General features: G+C 39.1%; 1 protein-coding gene and 1 non-coding gene across 8 annotated transcripts in view; both read left to right on the top strand.

Annotated features, from left to right (window-relative positions):
• Cd84 (CD84 molecule) overlaps positions 1-25,751 on the top strand; it is a 30,953-nt gene extending 5,202 nt beyond the window's left edge. For 2 of the 7 annotated variants that reach the window (XM_063253524.1, XM_013149199.3), the window contains exons 2-7: positions 7,434-7,772; positions 17,606-17,857; positions 18,240-18,365; positions 19,114-19,211; positions 20,195-20,257; positions 21,096-22,258. In XM_063253524.1, coding sequence (XP_063109594.1) covers positions 7,688-7,772; positions 17,606-17,857; positions 18,240-18,365; positions 19,114-19,211; positions 20,195-20,257; positions 21,096-21,161 — 690 coding nt within the window. In that variant the 5' untranslated portion in view covers positions 7,434-7,687 and the 3' untranslated portion in view covers positions 21,162-22,258. The other 5 variants (XM_013149200.3, XM_013149201.3, XM_063253523.1 and 2 more) reach the window with 5 other exon arrangements.
• Positions 21,815-21,947, top strand: LOC111755861 (small nucleolar RNA SNORA2/SNORA34 family). The gene has a single exon (XR_002790419.1). It is a non-coding gene; the product is annotated as a small nucleolar RNA SNORA2/SNORA34 family (small nucleolar RNA).
• Positions 25,752-26,184: the final 433 nt, after the last annotated feature.

Here is a 26,184-nt window from a genome sequence, read left to right as displayed (position 1 = left end):
TGAAAAAGAATGGGAGTGGTGCTGTCTGCCAAGCAACAGTATACCCTTCTCCAGTTCCCTTCTTATGAGTAGACTTCCTCAAGCATCTTCCTAATGGCCTGACCTTTTCTCCCCTTCAGACTGTCTCTTAACCTCTGCACTAATGCATATTTGTTTTACATACAAATAAACACAGTGCTCAGGATGTGGCAGGCACTCTTCTGCAGTTTGCAAATACTAATGCACTTAACCCTCACAACACTTCTATGAGTTTGATGTTACTATGATCTTCATTTTAAAACCGAGGAAATTGAGGCATGGAGAGATGTCTGATACCCAACACAGCCAGAATTTGTGCCAAGCTGTTGGATGCTTAATTACTAAGCCATGGGCCTCAACTCCAGGCAGGCAGAGGCACTCCTCAGGAAAGGCTCCCCTTGGCGCCTGCACATTCTTCTTCACCAGTATACACACGTGAGAGCATTTGAATTTGGCTGCGTCCTGAGAATTTCTCAAAGCAGCAGGGCAGCTCTGCTTTATCTCATTTACCAACCAGGAGCCTGAGACAGCAAGTTAGTGACAGTCATGGGCATTTAGCTAACTGATAAAAGACTCTGGACTAGAATGCATTTCATGATCCCCAATTTCAACATACTTTTATTAACTGTATTATAAGTTTTTGTTCTCTAGATTTGTTCTTTTATAAACAGTATAGAATAGTGGCATAAAAAGAAGTTACAGCAAGCCAACTGCTCCTTCTTGTAAATCACTTCAAATCTTGGACCTTTCCCAGCAAGACCCAGAGACTGATGAAGAGTTTCTTTGGCTTCTCTTCCTTTTGATTTTCTATCTTGTTTTTGTTTCTTTATTGCTACATAAAAGATTTGGATCAGTAGCACAAAAATTGTTTTCATTGTTTATTTTTTTCAACAAACATTTAGGCACCATACCCTAGTTGCTGGGGAAATGGCAGTGACAGAAGCCTCTATGTTCTTAATAATAACATTATAGTAGGGTTGTGCTGCGAGGAGGGGCAAACAGTACACCAGTAGTGCTTCAGTTGTGATAATAATTACCATGAAGAAAAATAAAACAAGGCATAGCACTGGGATGAGAGGTGCTTTTTTTAGCTATGGTGATCTCGTCTGATGAGTGGCATTAGAGCGGGAACCAATGTGATAGGAAAAGAAGAAAACAATAAGTTCAAAAGCTCCTTCTTATGAGTGATAAAAGTGACCAAAGGAGGTGAGAGAGCTCCCCAAGCCTCAGGGATATACTGCGTTTGTTGACTTGTTTTTGTTTAAAATTTTTGAGATAAATTCTCACTAAATTGTTAAATTGCACAGGCTAATCTTAAACTGGCTATCCATCTTGCCTCTTAGTCTCTCAAAGTGCTGGGATTACAGGTGTGTATCACCATACCTGTCTTCAAACTGTGTTGCATTCCTCAAAGTAATAGTAGAAATTATTTTATTACATTAATAATTATAATTAAAGAAGATAAAATATTGCTTGTTACTTAGTCCATATTAATTTTAGAGATGAGGAACTGAGAATCACTGAACACAATAATTTTTCTCAAGGCAACACTGCCAGGTTTAGATACAGCTGGATACACTTCCTAGCAAGTCTAACTTTGGTTTCTCTCCTCACTCTTAGCAGGTAGTCTCACCTCTTCTATTACAGAGGAGATGTAGCCACCAAGAATGACTGCCTTTCTTCCATCTTACTTTTCGACTCTAAATGTCCATCATATGTTAAGCATCTTGTATTATTATGATGATGCCCTCGTAACAATTCTATATCACACACACTATTAAATCCCAGTCACCTTAAATGTCAGGGATTGAAGTAAACACAGGCTCATCTCACTCAAACCAGTGCACCCTCCACCTTCCCAAGCCACCTGCCTTCTGTCCCTGTCCCCAGTGATACCTCCAAACGCCTCGCTTGCTCATGAGGCTCAGCTTTCGACTTCAGCCTCACTCTCCCTAAATCACCCCCTTTGCTTTAATTATTTCTTGTTTGTCAATGTTCCTAAACTGCTTGCATTAACAGTTTGACCATACGTGACAAAAGCAATAAAGTCAGAATGGTTTAAGCAAGAAGGAAGTCTATTTCTTGCTCATGTAAAAAGTCCAAAAGTGGCAATCCACAATTGGTAGACTGTCATGAGACCATCAGGGATCCAGACATCTTTCTTTCTGCTCAGCGCTTGGCTTTCTCTTTATGACCCACTCCATCTGTCTACAATACAACCGTCCTGGCCTTCCAGCCTTCAAGAAGTAAGGAAGGGATGAAGAAAGTAGATTCCCCTCATTCTAAAGACATGGCAGGTGTAAATAATACTGTTCATTTCATCTTGTAAGCCTGAACTTAGTTAGAGAAAGCATGACTATGTAGCCTTCATTGGGGGTGGTGACATTTCCTCTGAAAGCTAGGAATTCTATTTCTAAGATGAAAAACAAAACAAATATTGGAGAGGAACAAATTCTGCTATAGCTCTCCCCAACATGCATCTCTATCTTTCATTCTTCCAACTGCTTACTTACAGCATCCACTATCATCTCAAAGTCGGTATTTCTAAACTTGTCTTTTCCCTTGGCTTCTTTACAACAGAAACTTTATCTGACACAAGCAGAAACTCAAGATACGTTGTTGGACAGTTGAATTTTATTAAGTGCCTCCTTGTTTCTTGCCTTTCTCTTCATTATCTCTAAGCTCAACCCTTCCTTTCCACTCTATTATCAATCCCTGGTCCATGCCCAGATGGCTACAGTGGCTTCCTAAATAATCTCTATCGCCAGCCTCTCTTTCCTCTTCTGCTTTCTATACACCATTACTACATCACAACAACCCTAATCCTTAAAAAATGTGTTAAGTCCCCAATGCCTACAGGATATACCTCAAATTCAAGCCTATCCCAAGTCCAAATCTAACTTATATATCCAACTGTACCTCTCTCTACTCTGTTCTGTAAATCTTAAGCTCATCCAACTTCAAAAGTTCTGCTTCTAAACTCTTAGTCAGAACCAAAGATCTGAAACATTTTTCCTTTCCTTTTTATCTAGTGCCCATCTACTTGTTCTCCAAGATCTTCCACAAATTTTATTTCCCAAAAGTTTTCTTTAGCCACAGAAGCTCAAAGTGATCACTCCCTTCTTTGAATTCCTGTTGAAACTGCTATCTATGTCATTCACTTGAATTTTATCATCTACTGTCTCATATTGCAAATGGGACTTATGTATACCTGTGTCTTATTCACCTTACCAGATATTAAGTTCCCTTGGATGACAGGAAATCTGTCTTGGTCATAGACTAATATAGTACATTTCCTTGTAAATCCCCAAATGTGTGTGTGCACGTATGCGTGTGCATGTGCATGTATATGCACATAGGATGCTAGGGACTCAACCCAGGGCCTTGGTGCATGACAGGCAAGCACTCTACCACTGAGCGACACTCCCAGCCCCATCTCAAGACATTTCTGTGCCGTAAGTTTTCTCTGCAATTGGATTTTGCTAAGGTTCCCTACAGTGATAATACAATATTTGATCTCATTAGCACCTAAAACTTTAAATATTGGGGTTTATTGATAATAAAGATTCTTTCCTTTTAAATTTTTTTATTATTATTAATTTTATGGGAACATTTTAGATCCACATAACGACCACATTCATTAGAGGAAGCTTGTACCTGCTCATGACTTTCTTGATTCATCTTTTTTCCCAAATTCCTCTCCTCCCTTCAATGCCTCTCATCCTCTTTATTTATAAAAGCTTTGTTTCCATTTTCTTCCTTCTAATTATTTTCTTTTACCTTCCTTCCTTTCCCCCTCCCCATCCTTTATCCCCTTCCCATTTGAATATCTTTTCTTATTTCTAGGAACCTAGTGTGTCTGATTTATTTCATTTCAGCATATGGACTCTTTTTTCCCCTTTCTTCTTTTCTCTTCTCCTCCTTTCCTAGTTCCTCTTTCATTTGAACAATTTCTTTCTATTTCACAATACCTCTTATATACGTTGGTCCTTATTTATACATTTGGCATCTTATATCAAATGCAGAGAAACAATGCAACATTTATGCCTGTGAATCAATTTGTTTCACTTACAAGTATGTTCTCAACATGCAACCCTTTTCCTAGATATCTCAATTTATCCTTCTTTATGTCTGAATAGTACTCCATTGGATAAAAAAACCAAATCTTCCTTACCCATTGAGATTCTTTCTATTAAAAAGGTGGTAGTGTTTTCAGAGCAAAATGAAGTCCTCCAAGAGCACCTAATGTCATTCCTCTAGGCTTTACTTTAAATAGCCCTTAAAAATAGCATTAAATCAGGAATGGTGACACATTCCTGTAATCCCAACACTCAGGGAGGCAGAGCCAGAGAAGCATAAATTTGAACTTAGAGACTTAGCAAAAGCTGATCTCACCACTTAAAACTGTGCTGGGGATAGAGCTCAGGATTAAGGGCTTTGGCTCAATCCCTCACACTCCTAAATGATACATAAATAAATAAAATAAATAGCTGGCTCTTTATGGGTGCTTCAATATGGTCCCAGCATTACTGAGACTGTCACATGGGTGACCTATGGAGGCCCTAAAGGACACATACCAATTGATCATTATCAACCCCCAATATAACTAGCATTTATTTTGCTTTGATGGATACCAAAGCGCTTGTACTTTGACCACATCACTTGCTGCTTATTAAGCAGTTAGGGCCCATAGTATAGTGGTTATTTCCATTCTGTGGATGCAGAAAAAGACTCAGAAAGGTTACTTTAGTAAGGTTTCCGCATTCACGTGTGAAAGTCTCTGGTGTCACATCTTTGGTGGCCCTGGATTTCCAGTGCACACTATGGCTTTGCAGCTCCCTCTTGCAGCACAAGTGGGAGTGTTCTAAGGCAGCAACACCTTTCTGTATGTCATGCCTGTGCAAAGCCTCTGCTTTTTCTCTGCGAAGAGCAGGACTTCCTCCAGTATTGCAACATATCACCCACACAGCTCAACTGTGCTGTGATAACCCAGTGTCACTTCCTGAGTGAGCTGCTGTGCGAGGTGAGACAGACTTGGTGCACTATTTGTAGCCGCATGGCTTCACTGCTACCAAGAAGCTCTCAGCCTTAGCAAACAGCTCAATACTTCTGGATTTTGAGAGACCCCATCAGAACAAGTCCCACATCCTCTTTGTCCTCTACTACCCTCCTTAACCCAAAAGGAGGTAACAAACTGGCCATTAGGGTCTGATTACAAAAAAACCTTGAAAATGGGAGGTCTGAAACCAGGGTTGGCTATAAAAATTGCAGGACTTAGTGCAAAATAAAAATGTGGGGTCCTTTGTTCAAATAGTATTAAGAATGTTGAGGAGCAATTAACCAAGTTCAGGTCCTGCTAAGCTCAACTCTCGGCCATTGCCCAGCTCACTCGGCTTACTGGAGACAGCAGGGGAATCTGGCTGGAACTTCTGTGTGCCCCTCTGCCAGGCAACATCAACCCAGTAGAACAGTTTATTTGGGGCAAAATTGGTGTTGGAAGACTTTCGCAAAGTATGGCTGCTATCACCAAAGGCAGCATTAGCCTAACTTTCTGTCCCCCAGTAGTTTGTTCCCACTGCTCTTTGCATTTGGTACCCATCATCATATTATTTGTTGTATACACAGCTATGTGATTCCTTGGGCTATTAACTCCTTAGGGCTGCAGTGATGTCCTATTTATCTCTGTCTTCTTAACACAACATCTGACCACAATTAGCTTGTAGATTGTGTCCTTATTTCTCCCCTATTCCTTTCTATTACCCACACATCCCGCAGGACCCTGAAATGTCTTGTCTTAGCCTGCAGGCCACAACTAAATCATCCAGGCCTGGGATTCTCCTCCTAAAGAAAAACCTCCAATAATCTGAGAGGAAAGAGGTTTACATCAGTATCTTGGGACTAGTGCAGTAGTTACTGAGCTGAAGGCAAGAAACCCATACCTTGCCATCCGTGAGAAAGCACCATCAAAAAAAAACCTTTTTTTTCACAACACTTCAAAATGACTTGGACTTTCCTCTGAATGCCAAGCCCTGTGTAATTTTAGTCAGTCTGAACCCACTTATATGGAAAACGTGAGCTGGCCACACACATAGCTCTTGCCTGTCAGAACTGCTCGACTAGCTGTTTGTGGTTAACATCCTTTCTGACTTCAGTGTCCATGTGACATCGGTGATAAGTACTTTGAACATCACCCTTCTTGACTCCAAAAGCTATTTCTCACTAAGAAAACCTCAGTGAGAATAACATGATAAAGAAGGAGGAGAAAAAAGGGAACATAACACCTTATAATTATATTGCATCTCTTTTTACAAATGATAGAATTTTCGGCACGGCTAAAAAGATAAGAAGTATGAAATAAAAGTGGCCTTTATTTTAAGAATGTGGAGAGAGGCTCCATGACCTCCGGGGTCTGGCATTCTCTCCACACGCCCGACACGTGGTATGGGGGCATACATGTAGCTTAAGTTTGGGGTGGTGCGTAAGGGGCATTAGTGATGCACAGGTAGCCCATTGGTATTCATTTAGCACCACAGGTAAATTGCTTAGGGGCGGGAAAGGTGATCTCAAGATAGAGCCCCCTTGGTTCCGCCTCCCAGGCTCCCACTGGCTACAGTGTCCCATCTGGGGCAAAATCCTTTCAACAAGTACATATTCAATTAATTTATCTTCACCAGGTTGATAGAGAAGAAAGGAAGCTTTCCATTTTTTTCTTGTTACATTTTGAGTACTTGTCTTTCAGTTTTCGTAAGGAAATAGTCCCTGAATTCCCAGCATAGAACAAATTTCCCTGTTTAATTTTTCAAAGTACATGATACTTGCATATTTAGTATTTATCTCTTTGTCTGTGTAGTTATCTGATTGACACTAATTTTTTTAAACTGTAAATTCAGCAGGGATTGTATCTGTTTTTACTTGTGGTTGCATCTCCAATACCTTATATCACACTTAATACTAGATGCTCCACAACCAAGCAGCTTCTCAGCCTAGATATTCCAGGTCCTCTTCCAAAGCTCTTCCTCCACTCAGTTATATGACTTTGGAGAAGGAACACACTTGATGTCTTGGACACTGGAGAGGTTTGTGCCTTTTATCTTTCAAATGTCTTCTAACTTCTAAAGTCTTCTACTCCTTCTATCTAGGGGTACATCCAGTGAGCATTTTAATGAAATGGATCCTTAGAAATTCAGTGAGAAACTTAACTTTTTGAGTGAGAATCCTTCAGAAAATTTAGTTGCCACAACATATGAAATATACCTATAGAATGCAAAAAAAAAACAAAACTGGGTGGGGGACATAGCCTCAAGAAATTGTATTGTCTCTGTGAAAGCTCCTCAGTGAGACACCAAGATGGAAAGACAAGGAACAGTGTGAATGGTGACAATCAGATGGTCACAATGGTCTATTTATATTCATAGGCCTGGTAGCCGCTGGAAGAGACACAGATCCCCTCATAGTGAATGGGACTCTTGGGGAGTCAGCTACTTTCCCCTTAAATATCCAAAACTCACAGCAAGTTAAGACCATTGCTTGGACTTCGGAATCATCAGTTGCTTTTATTACACTAGAAGACTCAGGAAAAACAACCAAAGTTTTTGTGACCCACAATAAGTATAAGGGACGAATAAAAGTCATAAATGAGAGCTACAACCTGGTCATTAGTGACCTGAACATGAAAGACACAGGAAAATACAAAGCGGACATCACCACCACCGACACCAACACCATTACAAGGAGCTACTACCTTCATGTCTACCGTAAGTGCTGGGGAGAAGAGGGCATGGTTGCTACTTTTGCTTCTAAATTTGCTGTCTTAAAACACCTGTATTTTTTATAACTGGGCATGAATATTTATCGAGAAGTAATCTTTTTATCATCCTGACTTTGCCACCTTTTAGCTGTGTGATCTCTCATCAGCAGTCTGAACTCCGAGCCTTGTTATCCTCTTTTGTGAAATGTCAATAATCATACTATTCGGGTCCGAGAGTTATATGAAGATCTAATGGCATAGTGTGCATTCAGTGGATTTTCTTCAAAAGACTATTTCTATTTTTAAATAATTGCAACTGTGTTATGACTTGTGTCTAGATGTCCCCCAAAGCCTCTTGCAGTCATGAGAGGATAGGGGCAGGCTTTTCTGAGATAGCTGATTCCAGACTGTTTGATGCTGGGATTAAGGATATGAGATTAGTAAATCATTCCAGATAGGCTGGGCATAGTTCTGGCTAGGGTTAAGAGTATGAGTGTTACACCCACCTAAGGCAGGTTGCCAGCCTACAATACACAAGACAGAAAGAGTTATTTTCCTCACTTGTTGCTTTTGCTGTCCTCTGCCGCCATGAATGGCTGCCTCTCTGCTGTGCGACCCCTGCCTTAGAGCCATCCAATTTTGAACTGAAACCTCTGCAAACTGTGAGCTAAATAAACCTTTCCCCCTTAAACTGTGAGTGTTGGGTATTTTGTTTCAGCAATGAGAAAAGTAACTAAGACAAGGTGCAAAGAAATGTAAAACCAAATTTTGTGTAACCTTCACCCAGTATTAACATCTTGTACAGCTATAACACAGTATCAAAATGTATAGATTTCAATGGAAGTTCATCAATTATAGATGAACTTGTTTCTGTGTGAACATGTGCATGTGTGGTCTTGTAGAGTTTAATTACATGTGCAGCTTTGTGTCAGTCCTACCACAATCAAGATCAGTAACTGTACCATCCCAAGATTCCCTCTTGCTACTCCTTTATGGTCCTTCTTTCATCCTGGAAATTACTGATTTGTTCATATCTATGATTATGTTAAATTTTATGTGAGTGGAATATATTTATTTGAGTTTGTTTATACTCTGCATAATTTCTTTGAGATCCATCCAAAGTACTGCGTATACTAATAGTTTACACATTTTTTTTGAGACAAGGTCTTGCTGTGTAGTACAGCCTAGCCTTTCCTTGAACTCACTATGCAGCCCAGGCTGGCCTTGCATAGTATCCGTGGTGGAGACATAGTTCGTATAACCATCCACCTATCTAAAGACATGCTAATTATTTCCTGTTTGGGGCTACTACAAATAGAGCTGCAAGTTTCTATATGATGCAAATTTTCGTTTCTTGGGATAAATGCCTAAGAATGAAATCAGATGGTAAATTTATAAGAAACTGCCAAGCTGTTTGACATACATACCAGGAATTATGCTTGCTTTATTTTCTCCACGTCCACACTGGCATTCAGTATTTTTTTTTTTTACCATAATGCCGCTTGTTGTTTTCTTTTTTTTAATATTTTTATTTTAAAGAGATTAAGACAAAAGAGGACAAAACAAAGCAAATCAGAACAGATCAATTTAAGCAACACAGTATTTCACCATAAGACAACCCGATATAACAGTAGCTACCATAATGTCTCTTTCTTTGAAATAATTGAGCATATCTTCATATACAATAGTAACAAACATAACAAAAAATTATAAAACCATGCAAGAGAATGAAAGTATTACAGGGCACTCAGAACCAAATAACAGAAAGTGAACAATGGCTACTATATTATCTCATTTCCATAAAAATAATTTGTTTATAATATCACACATAATAAAATCCAATAAGATACAACATGATACAACCAATGGAAACAGAAAAACAAAAGCATGGTAGGACTTCAAAGCAAGATGATATTAAATCAGCATTGGCCGTTATAATGTTTTGTTTTCTTCAAAATGGCTGTTCATATCATCACAGATAACAAAATCAAACAAACCAGGATAAAACAATTCCAACTAATGATTGAAAACATTATAAGGCTTCAAAGCAATGTAATGGGAAATCATGATTACCATAAACTCTTATATACTTTTACCATTTCTTACACTAGGAAGATTATATGGTATTTATACATTTGAGTTTGATTTATTTCGCTTATGAGCATGGTCTCAAGTTGCATCCATTTATTTATAAATATCTTAATGTGATCATTTTTATAGCTGAGTAGTACTCCATTGTATAAAAATACCACAACTTTTTTTATCCATTCCTCAGTTGATGGAAACTTAGGTTGTTTCCAAGATCTAGCTATTACAAATTGTGCTGATATAAGCATGGGTACACATATATCACTGTGGTATGATGTTTTCAGTTCTTCTGGGAATATGCCTAGAAGTAGAATACCTGGGTCAAGTGGGACTTGCAATCCCAGCTTTTTGAGGAATCTCCAGACTGACCTCCACAGTGGTTGTACTAGTCCACACTCCCAACAAAAGTTCAGGAGAGTTCCTTTTTCCCCGCAGCCTCACCAGCATTTGTTGTTGGTAGTTTTCTAGATTCTGGCCATTCTTTCTGGAGTGAGATGGAATCTCAGTGTGGTTTCAATTTGTATTTCTCTAATGACTAATGATGAACATTTTTTCATGTATTTGTTTGCCATTTGTATTTCTTCATCTGAGAACTGAGTGTTCATCTCAGATGCCCATTTTTGGATTGGGTCTTGAATTTTGGGGATCTGATTTTTTTTTTAATTCTTTATATGTTTCAGTCAGAAGCCCTTTCTCTGAGGGATAGTTGACTAAGATTTTTTCCCAGTTTGTGGGTTTTCTTTTCACTAAGCTGGAGATTTCTTTTGACATGAAACTTTTTAATAAGACATGATCCCAGTTATTGATTCTGGGAAGTATTTCCCGTGTGGTTTGATTCCTGTTCATGAATTTTCTACCCACCCCTATGTCTTCAAGATCTTTACCTAATTTGCCTTTCAACAGATTTAGTGTTTCTGTTTTTATATTCAGATCTTTGATCCATTTAGATTTTAATTTAGTACATGGTGATAGGCATGGGTCTAGTTTTAGTTTTTGACATATGAAGATCCAGTTTTTCCAACACCATTTATTAAAGAGACTGTCGTTCTTCCAGTGAACATGTTTGACCTCTTTATCAAAGAAAAGGTGGTTGAGTGTGTTTGTAGTTGTGGTTGTATCTTCTAATTTATTCCATTGATCTTCAGATCTGTTTTTATTCCAGTACCATGTTGATTTTTTTGCCGTAGCTTTGTAGTATAACTTCAAGTCAGGGATTGTGATGTCTCCTGCCTTGCCTTTGCTGCTTACAATTGACTTTGCTATTCTATGTCTCTTCTGGTTCCAGATGAATTTTAGGAGTGATTTCTCTAGATCTATGAGGTATTTTGTTGGTATTTTCATTGGGATTGCATTGAATCTGTATAACAGTTTTGGGAGAATGGCCATTCTCACCATATTTACTCTTCCTATCTATGAACAAGGGATGTCTTTCCATTTTTGAGATCCTCTTTGATTTCTTTTTCAGAGTATTATAATTTTCCCTGTATAGAACATTTACTTTTTTCATGAGATTAATTCCTAAGTATTTCATTTTTTTGTATACTAGTGTGAAGGATGTGACTTCTCTTATTTCTCTCTTAGTGATTTTGTTGTTAGTGTATAGTAATGCTATTGATTTCTGCGTATTGATTTTGTATCCAGCTACATTGCTGAATTTATTTATTATATCTAGGAGTCTTTCAATGGAGTTTTGGGAGTCTTCTCTGTAGAGTATCATCTCATCTGCAAATAATGATAATTTAACTTCCTCTTTTTCTATCTTTACTCCTTTTATTTTTCTCTCTTGTCTGATTGCTCTGGCTAGTATTTCCAGTACTGTGTTGAATAGAAGCGGTAATAAGGAACATTCTTGTCTTGTGCCTGATTTTAAGGTAAAGGCATTCCGTTTTTGGCCATTTAATAGAATGCTGGCTGTTGCTTTGTCATAGATGGCCTTTATCATACTGAGGTAAAGACCATCTATTCCAATTCTCATTTAAGGTTCTTATCACGTAGGACCTTATCAAAAGCTTTTTCTGCATCTTCAGAAATGATCATGTGATTCTTACTTTTGGTGTTATTGATATGGTGGATTACATTTATTGATTTACATATGTTGAACAATCCCTTCTTGTTCATGATGTATATCTTCTTGATGATTTGCTGCATCCTGTTTGCCAATGTATTACTGAGGATTTTTGCATCTGTGTTCATTACGGAGATTGGCCTGTAGTTCTCTTTTAGTTGGTTCTTTCTCAGGTTTTGGCACTAAAATAGTATTTGCTTCCAGGAATGACTTAGGAAGAATTGCTTCCATTTCAATTTCATTGAAGAGTTTGAGGAGTGTCAGCATTAAGTCTTCCTTGTATTTCTTGTAGACTTCTGTAGTGAATCCATCTGGGCCTGGGCTCTTTTTTGTAGGTAAGGACTTAATTACATTTTCAATTTCATTAATAAATATTAGATGATTCAGCTGTTTTACATCTTCTTGACCCAGCTTTGGTACTTCATATGTTTCTAGGAATCTGTCCATTTCTCCTGTTATCAAACCTATGAAAGTAGAGGTTTTTGAAATAGGTATTGATGATCTTCTGTATTTCCAAAGAACCTGTAGTGATTTCACCTTTTTCATTTCTTATTGCATGACTATGAGCTTTTTCTTCCTTTTTTAAAAATAAGGTTGACCAAGGACTTATCAATTTTATTTATTCTTTCAAAGAACCAAATCTTTGATTCACTGATTCTTTGGATTATTTTCTTAGTCTCTATTGCATTAATTTCTTCTCTGATTTTTATAATTTCCTCCCTTCTTTTGACTTTGGGTTTCACTTGTTCTTTTTTTTTCTAGCTGTCTAAGGTGTAGCATCAGCTTGTTTATTTGCATTCATTCTCTTTTCCTGATGTGGGAACTCAGTGCAATAAATCTTTCATTGCATCCCACAGAATCCAGTAAGTTGTATTTGTATTTTCGTTTGCTTGTAGGTATTGTTTAATTTCTTCTTTAATTTCCTCTGTGACTCACTGATTGCTCAAGAGTGTATTATTCAATTTCCATGTGTTTTGGGTGTTTTTGCAGTTTCTTTTATCATTAATTTCTAGTTTCATGGCGCTATGATCTGATAACTTGCATAGGATAATCTCAATTCTTTTGCATTTATTTATATATGTTCTGTGAGCTATTATATGGTCTATTTTAGAGAATGTCCCATGTGTTGCTGAGAAGAATGTATATTCTGATTTTGTTGGATGGTACACTCTCCCAGGCCAGAGTTGGTGTGCAAGAACTCACCTCTGTCAGTCCTGTTCCCCAGATTTAAAGAAGGTTACTGGGCAGTCCAAAAGAAGGTGGCCCAGGCAGTCCAAAAACCTGAAGAGCCTAGTCTAGTGTGGCTGGAAGTTGGACAGGTCCTTAACCACTGGCAGCAATGATCTTCAACTCTCCCCAGGCTGGCACTGGTGTGCTGGACTCACCTCTCATAGCCCAGTTCTCCAAATTGAAAGAAGGTCACTGGGCATGGCCCAGCTAGGCCAAGAAACTTGCAGAACCCAGTCTACTGTGGCTGGAAGCTAGGTAGGTCCATGCCCACTGGGAGCGATGATCTTAAACTCTCCCCTGGCCCCCACCAGTGTGTAGGAACTCCAGCATTCAGTATTTTTCATTTTGACCATTCTGATGAATGTTAGTGATATTTCTTCCTTTTTTTTTTTTTTTTTTTTTGTACAGCAGCCCCTTTGCTGAGCTAGCTCACTTCTTACACCTCATGTTTTGGGGGCTGAAACACCAGTTCACCTACTGCACTCCGTGCTCTCAGGGTGTTTCTCAGGTGCTCCGTGCCCTTGGAGCACTACTGTTCAGGCACTTGTGCTTTTGGCTCCACACATGAACAATCATTAGCTCAGTGGCTCCCAACAAGTGCCTATTAGTTTTACAGAATTTTGGGTTTCCAAGTGGTATTCTCAAACATGCATATAATACATTTTTTGACATATCCATCTCCCCTATTACCCTCCCTTCAGCTCTCTCCTGTTCTTTAATTCCTCTCTCTTGTCTAATAGTTACCTTATACTTGCATGCTATCTTCTTTAAAATATAAAAAAGAAGCATGCATTACTTGTATCTCAGAGAAGCTTATTTTGTTTAACATGACCATCTCTAGTTCCATCCATTTTCCAGTGAACAACATAATTTTGTTCTTCTTTATGGTTGAATAATAATCTATTGTGCATATATGCCACATTTTCTTCATTCGCTTAACTGTTTTTGGCCCCTAGGCTGCTTCTGTATCTTATCTATTATGATTCTATTTACACATATATTACATGTTTATTCATGTACGTTGAACTATCCTGCATCCCTGGAATAAAATCAACTTGACCATGATGTATGATCTTTTTAATGTGTTGTTGAATTAGGTTTTCAAGTATTTTATCATGGGTTTTGGCATGTGTTTTCATCAAGGACATTGGTCTATAGTTTTCTTTTGTGTTGTGTCTTTCTCTGGTTTTGATGTCAGGGTGATATAGAACTTATAGAAGAGTTTGAAAGCATTTCTTCCTTTTTTATTTCATGATGTAGTTTAAAGAGTATAATGTTAGTCCTTCTTTAAAGTTCTGGTAAAATTCAGTAGTGAATTCATTTGGTCCTGGGCGATTCTTTGTTAAGAAACTTTATTACTGCTTCAATCTCATTGCTTGTTACTGATCTCTAAATTTTTTTATATCTTCTTGGTTCAATTTTGGCAGGTCACATGTGTCTACAATTTCCCTCTGGATTTCAAAGAAAGCTATTTCTTCTAGAATCTCCAATTTATTGAAGTATAGATTTTCAAAATATTCCCTAATGACCTTTGGGGTTTAGTAGCAGTTGCTGTAATATTTTCTTTATCATCTCTAATCATGCTGATCTGAACCTTTTTTTTCTCTTCTTTGGTTAATTTGGCTAAGAGTTTTTCAATCTCATTTATCTTTTAAAATCTTTTGTATTGACCAGGCGTAGTGGTGCAAACCTGTAATCCCAGCATTTAGGAGGCTGAGGTAGGTAGATTGTGGCAAGTTCAAGACCAACCTGGGCTACAAAGTGAGCCCAAGGCCAGCCTGAACTGCATAGTGAGACTCTTTCTCCAAACACATAAAATAAAACAAAATCCTTTGTATCATTTCACAAATCCTGTATTTTGTTTTCTAAATCCTATCTGTTGTTTTTTAGGCTCTATTTCATTAATTTAAGATGTATCTTTTTATTATTTCTTTCCTTCTGCTGGGCTTGGCTTTGATTTTTTCATATTTTTCTAAGAGTTTGAGATACCTTTTTAGATTATTTACTTGACATGGCTTTGATCCTTTTTTCAATATAGGCTTTATCACTACAAACATCCCTCTTAAAAGAACCATCTCTGTGTCCTACACAATGTGGAATGTTCTATATCCTTTGTTATTTGATTCAGAGAATTTTTTGAATTCTGCCAATGTCTTGAACGATTTTCTGACCAATTAAAACCCAATTGTTGAATCTTTGTGACTTTGTATAGTTTCTATAATTTCTATTGCTGTTTATTTCTACTTTTATTCCTTGTGGTCTGATAAGATGAAAAAATAACTTCAGTTTTTATGTATTCAGTAAGCCTTGGATCATGGCCTAAAATATAACCTTTTTTGGTGAACATTCTATGAGTCACTGGAAAAGTATGCGTATTCTGTAGTTTGGGTAGAACATTTTGTTAATATCTGCTTAACTCGTTTGATCTGATGCAGTTTTCCTTTGGTGTTTTTTTTGTTGATTTTGTATCTGAATGACCTATCAATTAGTGAAAGTGGAGTGCTGAAGCCACCTTCTTTTATGTCAAGCAATGTTTGCTTTATGAAATTGGATGCACTGATGTGCAGTGTGTATGTATTTGCAATTGTTATCTCTTCTTTGGTAGACTGCTCCATTCACCAATGTGCAGTAGTCTTCTTTGCATTCTAACTTTGTAAAAGTCTTCCTTTTTTCATATGAGCATAGCTACTCCTTGTTTTTGGATTCCATTTGCATGGAATATTGCTTTCTATTTTTCCACTTTCGGTTGCACATTTTTTGCCTGTGAATTGTATTTCTTGCAGGCAACAAATAATTAGGTCTTGTTTTTTAATCCAATCCGCCAAAGTGATTGGAGAGCTAAGATCATTTATATTCAGTACTACTATAGAGAGGCACATATTAATTCTTGTCAATTTGTTGTTTTTCTAATATTTAATTCTTTCCTAGTTCTCAATAGTTTATATAGTCTTTCTTTTTCTTTGTGTAGGATTTCTTTAAAAATATTCTTCAATGTTGTGCTTATTGATCATAAATTTCTTTAGTTTGCTTTTATGTTGAGAGGACTTTATTTCTGCTTTGCTAGAAGAATAGCTTTGGATATAGTAATGTAGGTTGGTATTTATTTTCTTTCAGAGATCAAAATACAGTCCATGCACTCCTAGCATTTAGAATTTCTTTAGAAAAAGTCTTCAGTTTTTCTGATAAGTTTGCCTCTATTAAGAAACTTGACTTTTCTTTCCTGAAGTTTTCAATAGTATTTCTTTATTTTGTACTATTGGCATTTTAACTCTAATATGATGCAGCAATACACTGTACTGCAACTTCTATATTTTACCTTTTGATTTGTTAGGAATTTGTTTGTTTAGAAATTTTTTAAATGGCTTATTAATGAGATTTTAACTTCTCACCATATTTACTTTAAAATAAAATGAAACAAAAAGAAAACATATATACATCAGAAAAGAGACCTAAAAAAGTATTTTGAGATTTTTTTGTATGTAATAGTGTGCTGATAAGTGTACAATTGTGTGTTAATATTATCTTTATATATGAGCACTTATAAGTATGTGTATATGTATATAATTTATACTTAGTATAAATTTTACTCACATCATCAGTTTCATAAATAGTAGTAAAATATATAATTATCTTTATTGCAAATACTGTATAGCCATTCTCACAAAATGCTTTCATTGGTTTTGTTAAACATGTATATCCTAACCAACTGTGTTTGCAATTGCTAAATGAGTGTAGTTGCAAAGTCAATACTGAATAACAGAAAGTGATTTAACAAAGGTGTATATATTCAAGCTTCATTTTAATCAATAATGCAAATGAATTCTTTATTAAGTATATGTGTATAGTGCTTTTCAGATGCTGGAAGAGTATTCCTTAATTTTTGTGTTTCCTGCTCACAATGTAATGGCTACAGGTTTACTTTTGAGTTTAATATTAATTAGTAACTTTTTCCTCCATTGCTTTCTCAAGTCAAGCAAAAATAAACAAATCCCAAACTTGTAACATTTGCCAATTTCTGCACTATAAATACACCTCTATGGCTGAGTTTAAGACCTGCAGAGTTGGAAGGACATTGCCACTTTTACACCATGACCAAGGACAAATACAATAGATAGAAGTCACCTCAAGAGCATAGGCAATAGTATAGTGTCAAAAATTGCTAAAAATGATGAGGATTTAGACTTCAGTTTTTGTTTCGTTTTGAGACAGGTCCTCACTATGTAATTCAGGCTAGCCTTCACTCACCATATAACTTAGCTTGTCCATGAACTCAAAGTGATCCTCCTATCTCAGCCACACGTGCACTATCATTATAGGTATGTGCCACCATGCCTGGTTTAATCCTTTGTTTGACGCCTGTATTTAACAATCATCTTGCAGGATTTCTGAAATTTTAGCAACTGATTCTCAAAAGCTGATGTAAGCTAACCATGGATTCATGTGCTTTTCCTCTGTAGGTCGGCTTGGGAATCCAAAAATTACACAGAGTATAATGACATCTGTGAATGGTACCTGTAATGTCACACTGATATGCTCTGTGGACAAAGACGAAAAGAATGTAACATATAGGTGGAGTTCTGCAACAAAAGAGGGCAATGTCCTTCAAATCATCCAGACCCCTGAGAACGAAGGGCTGAATTACACATGTACAGCCCAGAACCCGGTCAGCAACAATTCCAGCTCTATCTCTTCCCAGCAACTCTGTGCAGGTATAAAAGCGCCTCTTTCCTGATGAGTCTCAGGATTCACTCTGAAGAGCTCTGGGGCCTAAATTTGGCCTTATCTGAAAGGGAATGTGCCTCCCTTATTCTGATCATGGTTCCAGGGAGCATTTCCCGCCCCAGGAAGCTCACTGGGGAAGATGCCAACGCTTCTACAAGGTGCTAAGCCTTTCAGGATATTCTGAGTTAGCCCTCAGAACCTAAAATACCAGGTTCTGACTTTTCATAACAGAAAGTATAGTTTCCCCAGGAGTTTTGTCTCTCCCTGGATGCCACCCTAGTTTGATAGTGGTCCTGACTGTGCATAAACCTGCCAAGCATCTTGGGCTGTTTTCTGAAAGTCAAGACTCACTGCAGCTTCTATTTTCAGACACTGCAAAGGACTTCAACACTCGCCCCCGTACTGAGCTGGGGATTGGGCTGCTTGTAACCTGTTTGCTGGTTGTTCTCATTCTACTTCTAGCAATAGGATTCTATTTCCACAGGAGAAAACTAGGTAAGATTGTCCCAGAAGGTAGAATGTGCAGATGCATTTTCTTTCTTCCAGAGACCAAAGTCATTTACCCCAGGTGGAGTAGAGAAATCCTTTACCACCCTTACAACAATGCCGATCCCACCATCTTACCACATCCTGGGTTAATAACTCCGAAAACTATAAAGATACAGGCTTATCTCTCTTTGCTGCTTGGGACCTCACATGGAGCCTGATGCAAACAAGAAGTTTAACAAATCTTTATTCATTCTGTGAATGCATCAAAAAAAGCAACAACATTTGTGAAGCATCTATTATATGCTAGTTACAGTAAAGTATAAACCAGAATATTGCAAGACAGTGTGTGATCATAGACTGTCAAGTTCAACAAATAAGATGGTGATATGCAAAGTCAACTTGCCATGGAAAGCCTTCAATATCCAGGGCAAGAGAACCAAGAAAGACCACAGGTATAAAAGCTACCTTTGACTGCCCACACAAGGTGTGGGGTGATTCTTTGAGCCAAAGATGGACTCTATAGTAGAGGAGAATTCCCAGTGAGCTAGACCTGAGTCAGTGCCTCCTGTACTATGAACAATCTCTGGAAAAGGAAGTGATCATGCAAGGATTTAAGCATTCATCTCAATAGTGTGGGAGCCATGTAACCTCTCAGGAAGTTTTTCTGCATCTTAAAAAGAGAGCACAGGATTAAATCATCTCTAAATACCTACTCACCTTTCACAGATTGTTGTTTTATGTTTACCTGTGACAGATGTTTCCTCAGAGAACACAGTATACACACATGTCAAGGGTTCAAGAGACACCAAGCCTGTAGAATCCAGGATCTATGATGAAATCTCCCATGCCAGGGTGAGTGCATGCCACTTCATGGACACCTGCCCTACCACCGGGATGGGCGATCATTACCTTCTGCTCTCTGCTACCTACAAAGAAGCTACAGCAAGAATCTGGGGGATAGGTCTAACCTCAAAATACCATATCAGCCAAATGATGCCATGAGTCTCTAAGTGGGCAGGAATGTGGCCAGTGTCACTCCATGGCAGCCTCCATGGTTTGAAGCCCTGAACTTCTACATGGAGGCCTGGCTCTGGGTTAGGTGAGATCCTATCTCAAAATAAAAAATAAAAAGGGGTAGGTATGTAGCTCAATGCTGCAGGACTTCACTGGGCTCAAGCCCAAGTTGGGCTCAAGCTTGCACTTGATTAAGAAATACCCTCTCAAAGTTACCAAACAAGCGAGCCCACAGTGTGAGGCAAGGGCTGTTATGGGGCCACTGATCTGGTTTGCAGGTCACAACACCGCCAGAAAGGGCACAAACCTGACAGAGTTTCCTTGAGCTACACTGCTTGGTGCAGTAGCTGGAGCAGCTTGCTTTCCTCCAACTCTGCATCACTCTGTTCCACTCTTTCTTCCTCTGCTTAGCTCACCTCCACCTGGATCACTATCATGTGTGTTTCCACCATCTTGCTTCCCTGTAGACAGCAAGGAGAATAGAGGGAAACATCCCTCAAACTCTGTGCTTGGACTGATAGGGATCCATAAGAGCCACAAAAAGCTGAAATCCTAAGACTCAGTCTGAACCACACAGATCTTGCTCTTGGCTCCCAAGGGGTGTTTTTGCCTCAAGGCCCTGACCAAAGGTCACCCATACCCCCACTTGCTCTGGATCTTCTGCAAAGTTAGATGAAACCAGAGTGGAGGCCAATTAAAAATAAAAAGCCACCTAGAGAAGCAGGACTACAAAGAGGTAACGGGCAGGGCAGAATTAGGAAGGGAAACTCTTAAGATTTTACCTCAGTTCCGTCACTGACAATATGACGGGTGTTTTCTAGGAGTCTTCCCTCAAGAAAGAGCCAGTACAAACAATTTATTCCACAGTGCAGTCCTCCGATGAGGTAAGTTTTTCTGGCATGTGAGGGATGCGGGGGTTACTGAAAATTGAACTAGGGCTTTTGCACTGAGCTACACCCCAAGCTCTTTTTTTGTTTTGTTTTCTTTTTGTTTCTGTTTTCATTTTTGTATTTGTTTTTGTTTTTAATTCTGAGAAAAGATCTCACTAAATTACCCAAACTGGGCTCAAGTTTTGATCACCTTGCGTTAGCTTCCCAGAATGCTGGGATTACAGGCATGAGCCACCACATCCAGATTTTTACCTTGTTCTATCTGTTCCAACCATTCTGGTATACCTTATCCATCACCATGTCATTTAAAATCCAAGACTCCTCAAGCCAATGAGAAGATTGGTGCCGCACTCTAAACATTATCAGTAACCAGATGCAAATGGCAATTTCTCACTATGTGTAGATGAGAGTGGAATTATTGGGGCACAGAAAGAACTAGGATCTACGGCAATACCACCCTGAATGCGCCCGATCTCGTCTGATCTCGGAAGCTAAGCAGGATCGGGCCTGGTTAGTACTTGGATGGGAGGACACAGAAAGAACTAGGGATCAATTAAGAACCAAGAATACAGCCAACTTGAGTCTGGAGATTATCCAAGCCTATCATCAAAATCAACTCCACATATCCCCAATCCTACTGCTCTTTTTGGGGCTGTGACATTTCCAGAGGCTTCCAAATGGGGTGACTGACTCAGCAAAGACAGATCCTGCTACTCTAGATTTCTCCAGGACCAAGGAAGTCTTAAGACATCACCTTGGGTTCTTATGGGATTGAATTTCCTCAGCCACACCTTTTGGCTAATGTGTTGTCACATTTCTCTTTTGTGCACAGAAGAAGAAAACCAATGCATTAGACAGCAAACCTCCCAAGGCTTCAGCCTACGTGATGGTGATCTAAGCCATTGGACAGCATTTTCTTTCTGGAAACTGAGTGACATCTAAGGACAGTGGCAGATTCCCTGGCAAAAAGCCCTCTGTTTCTGGGCATAGTGAGTGGCCTGATAGAAACATGTTTCTATGGGCTCCCTTCAAGAGGAACAAGGGAAGTCGAAGTAGCACCCATTCTTTGAGGGAGACGCAGCCCTCGCTCATATGCATGGCTTGATGAGCAGAATGTGAGTTGTGCATCAGCTCATGCTCATTCTTTCACCCAGGAACCTTCATGCAGGGCACAACTGACTCAGACAGCCAAAACATAGATAACCATGCTGCATGGCATGCTGTCAGAGTTGTGGCGCTCAGCCATGCTGAGATGCTTTTCCCATGCAACATTAGAAAGTACACTTTCTGGCCAAGCTTTCCTTCTGTGTCACTCCAAGCTTCCTCAACAAGAGAATATCATGCCCACTATTCCCAGTCTGCAAAAGGAATTGAGCAAATATGTTTCTTCCACTTCAGGGAACTGGGCACAACCCAGACATCAAAACAAGAGACCTTGGAGGAACCTGAGTCATTCACAAGAGGGAACTTGAGAAATGATGATGCAGAAGATGAAAGTAGGGCCCCCACCAGTTCCCAAGGCTCAGATCAGAGGGGGAAGAAGTTCGAGCTATGGTCTTGAATCAAGGCCAGCAGCTTCATGATATTGTTGGTTTCAAGCAGGAGCCTAAAGAGATGTCTTTCTATGATCTGTTGGCCATTTCAGGACTTGGTGAAATGATCAATTCATTAGAAAGAAACAGCTTGAAGCAACCCCTCCCTCCCCTCCGTGAGTGGCTGTGAACATGGCAGGCTATGGCAGCCCAGGAGCCACCACATTTACTGGGTCCCATGCCATGCTGGGACCTGGAGCGCTGGGAAATTAGGCAACCCCTCCTGCCCTAGTGAGTGGCTCTGAGTGTGGCAGGCTATGGTGGCCCAGAATGGGAGCCACTGGCATTGACTGGGACCCACACCATGCTGGGACCTGGAGCACCAGGAAAACAAGCAACCCCTTCCCTCCTGCCTTTTTGCTGAGCTCCAATATATATTAAAGTATGGTTTTGAAGACCTAAATCGCCTTCCTCATTCTGTTCAGATCAGTTTTATACTGTATTGTTTTGTATGAATTCACTGTATGTGAAGATATGGACAACTATTTGGAAGAAAACAAGAGACAATATGGTAGACAGTGAAAATCTCAGGTCACCTACCTTTGAAATTTATACCTCTTACATTGCTTTCTTATGTCCTATGTTATTCTGTTTTGTTGTTTTTAATTTTACCCCCTTTAAAATTAAAAAAAAAGAAGAAGAAGTTCAAGCTGAGGCTGAGCGCCCTCTTTCCTCCATCTCCTACACACATGGCCAAACTGGCTGGTCATGAGGCAAAATCACCCAAAACTGAGCCAGACAGTCTTGTGATCATTTGAGGAAATGTTCATCTTTTATGTTAGCAAATCTAACCAGCTAAATTCCAGGCTGGACAGGTTTTTCATTTGGTATAATAAATCTGTCAGTCCTGTAAATGGATCCACAGACTTTTCAAACTTTAATTACTTACCATTATTTGGGCTGCAAGACCCCAGGGAAGTGGTGGTGAACCTGTGATAGCCATGCTGCACAGGGATGTTTGTATCACTGAAAGCTCTAAAAGGTTCACTATCATTGTCTCAGGGTATAAGCTGAGCACTGGGCATTTTCCTGATCTAGCTGACTGGCAACTCCAACACAAACACTGTGATCAAGTCCTGAACTGCAACTGCAAGGTGGCATAAACCAGAGCAGATGACAAAAAATCTAACAGTTGGTAGAGCTAAAGCTGGACCTTGAATGATGGAAAAGATCAGGGTGAAGAATGAGGAAGACAGAGGGCCTCAAAGTGAGGGAAACAAAAAACCAAAGCCTGAGTCTGTGGGGAATATTCAGGTCACCTCCACAAACCCACTCACAGGCCCTATATCCACCACCATCCAACATATGGCACACTATATATGGGCAATAAATGGTGATGAATAGAGTTGAAAATGACCATCCAGCTCAATGAGAAGGGACATTTTAGAAGCAGAGATAGATAGAAGCCAACACACAGTGGAACCAAAGAAAGGAAAGCATTAAACACAAGGATGTAGGCATCAGATGTGGCCTTAGTAGAAGAGCATTTCGCAGAGTTAGATAGACCACCTAAGGGGTGAGGTGAAGCCCTGAGCCAGCACTCCCCAGTGTCCTGGAGAGGCACAGAAAAGCAGGGTAAAGACTTGGTCATTAAGGACAGAGAAGTTTCAAAATGACACAGAACAGGCTGAAATAAAATCATTCCTCATCCTGTGAGTGAGCTGAATACCCTTGCTCTGTAACCTCCCGTTCTGCCCCTGATGATCTCACTCCAATTCCTAGTGTCCTAATGCCCTGCAAACAAAAACAAACAAACCAGAAGCAAGGGCTCTTTAGGCATTCCAGAAGAGCAAACTTGGCATGGAGTCAGTATGTTGGAATTCTTATGGTGGTCTTTGGACTCAAGCCCACCCTTGTCTCTCCTATGAATGCTGCTGACTTAACCAAGACATGAACTACTCACTCCTCTGGGCTCAGTTTGTAGATTCTCCTTCTGTAATGTGTGTGTGATCTTATTTTTCTCTTTGCAACTCTGCAGATGAACTAGCTTGTGACTAACAGTTCTATAAAAATTGAAGTATTTTTCAGTGGAACAGGATCTTGCAACAGACTGAGATGTTTGCTCTGTAAAGCCTGAATGGAAACTGAAGTCTTGGGGACAGACAGGGCCCTCTGGTGGAAAGTGCTGGCAAACCAGGACTGTCCTTCCTGCAGACACTGGGTTTGAGAAATGTTGTGACTTATTCTCCCCAGAAGAAGAAAAGCGTTGAAATTGTTTTTTAAAACCTCTAGAACAGTCTAAATTACACAAAAGAGAATTTGGCCAAGCACCTTAGAAATTGGCATGAGCAGAAGGTCCTGACTGTTCTGGGCTGTGTCACCACAAAACAGGTCTTGGGCTCTCTCTGGAGAAAAGAAATGGCTGGGCTGTATTTTCATTCAGATCTGTTCATTTTCTTCTGTTTCACTTTTCCCTAGATTCCTCTTTTTTGCACATTTGTCTCAAAAATAATTAGCCACAGTCTCTACTGATTGTTAAATGAAGCTTGAGAAGAAAGGACAAGAAGACAGAGTATAACAAGTGATCAAAAGTGTGGGTTTCTTGGTGATGGGTTGTTAGGCAACATAGTTCCTATCTTGTAGGGTTGATGTGGGGGTTAAATAAAATGTTATTATATGCCTGCTCATGATAAAGTCTTGGGGATCCTTTTATAAATTCTTCAAGCTTGAACCCTTCATAAAATGCTACTCCAACCTTACAAAAAAAGTTTCTTGCAAACAGAAATACAGCTGATAATTATATTAAATCGACTTTACATAGCACACTTTAATTCCCAGTCCTGTAGACTCTTATATGTTTTGTTATATACACTGCCTGTGTCCTCTGTCACACCAATTACCTGACACTCTACCCATCCCTCGAAGGGGAGGACAGGAGCTCTGTGTCGATGCACATGGAAGGGGAGAACCTTGAGGACAGGGAGCCTGTCACACTTCATTCTTTTGTTTTGATTGTTTTTAGTCTGTTTGGTTTGGTTTGGTTTTATTCTCTTGAAAAGCTTGGCTAGAGAACTCTGCATCTAGCCAGAGTTGGTTTCATCGCCTATAAGGGATCTGAGTCATACACAAAAGCAAAGAAAGAAACATTATACATTTTCAGTCCTAGGATCATCAGAGTAACAAAGGCAGAAGAATTTGGGGGATTTCCCTGCACTGTTTAGTGGTAACTAATTGACAGTAAATAGTTGTCAATTTTAGGAAGTTCCTATCCCAGTGTAAAGAATTATTGTGGCTTTTTAAAACATTAAAGTGTTGATTTATTTTGGTAAAAAATTATTAGTAAAAGTCTAAACTATAATTTGAGGAACCAATGTAATGACTAGGACATTCTCTGGAGACTCTCAGATTTTGATAATTCATAGAGAAATAGCTTATTCTTGCTGGCTGGCAGATCCAGTCAGTTCTGAAGAGCCCTATAAAAATCTCTGGGTCTGGGCTGGGTCAGCACTGTGTCATAAATATGGCCATATCAATGCAAATGAGAAATTGAGATTTTTTTCTTATGAGGTCTTATTGAAGGAAAAAAAATTATTTATATTATCTGTCAAGGAATTTTTAAATACATATAAATCTCCAACCTTTCATTTATAACCAACATTTCCAATTGTTTATGAGTCACCTCTTCATGAATATCAGAAGTAACCAACATTTCCAATTGTTTATGAATCATCTCTTGATGAATATCAGAAGTTACCTCAAATTCAAGGAGGCAGAAATGAAACTCATGAATCTGACCCTGACCTCTCCGACTTCTTTTCCTTCTCTTTTCCCTATGTTCATTAGTGAGTGTCGTAAACCATAATTACTAAATTTATTGAGTGCATACTATGTACCATTCTCTGTGCTGTTTTGCATATACTAACTCATTTAAAATAAAATAAAATGAATAAAACTCATCTTCTTTTGATTCCTCCATTTTCTTCCCATCACAACAATGCCCTCCACGTGTAATCTCTTATTAGGTCCTGGCACTTCCAGCTCCTCTATATGGCTTCTTTCAACCACGTCCCCTCAATCTACTGACTTCTTCAGTGTACCCTCTCTCTGCAAACCCACTCTCTTTATCATGTATTACCCAGGCTGCTATCACATAAATAATAATTTTTCTAAGGCACAGACTTTACCACTTCATTTCACTATTAGAGAGCTTTTCCTATGGAATGAGACGCTTTAGCTATCTGACCCATCAGGTTTTCCAGTCCCCTCTCTTTCTGCTCCCTGGGCTCCAGCCACACAGAATTGTCACGGGCCTGTGGATCTACCAAATCATTTCCATCTCCCAGGAATGCTTATATCATGACCTCTGCCAGGAGTGCCCTTCTGTTTTTC

This window comes from Cavia porcellus, unplaced genomic scaffold, assembly GCF_034190915.1.
Source record: "Cavia porcellus strain 051 isolate PalLab524CR breed Dunkin Hartley unplaced genomic scaffold, mCavPor4.1 scaffold_7, whole genome shotgun sequence".
Classification (NCBI taxonomy): Eukaryota; Metazoa; Chordata; class Mammalia; order Rodentia; family Caviidae; genus Cavia; species Cavia porcellus.
The sequence above is the reverse complement of the archived record's forward strand: the minus strand, read 5'-3'. Positions and strand labels throughout refer to the sequence as shown.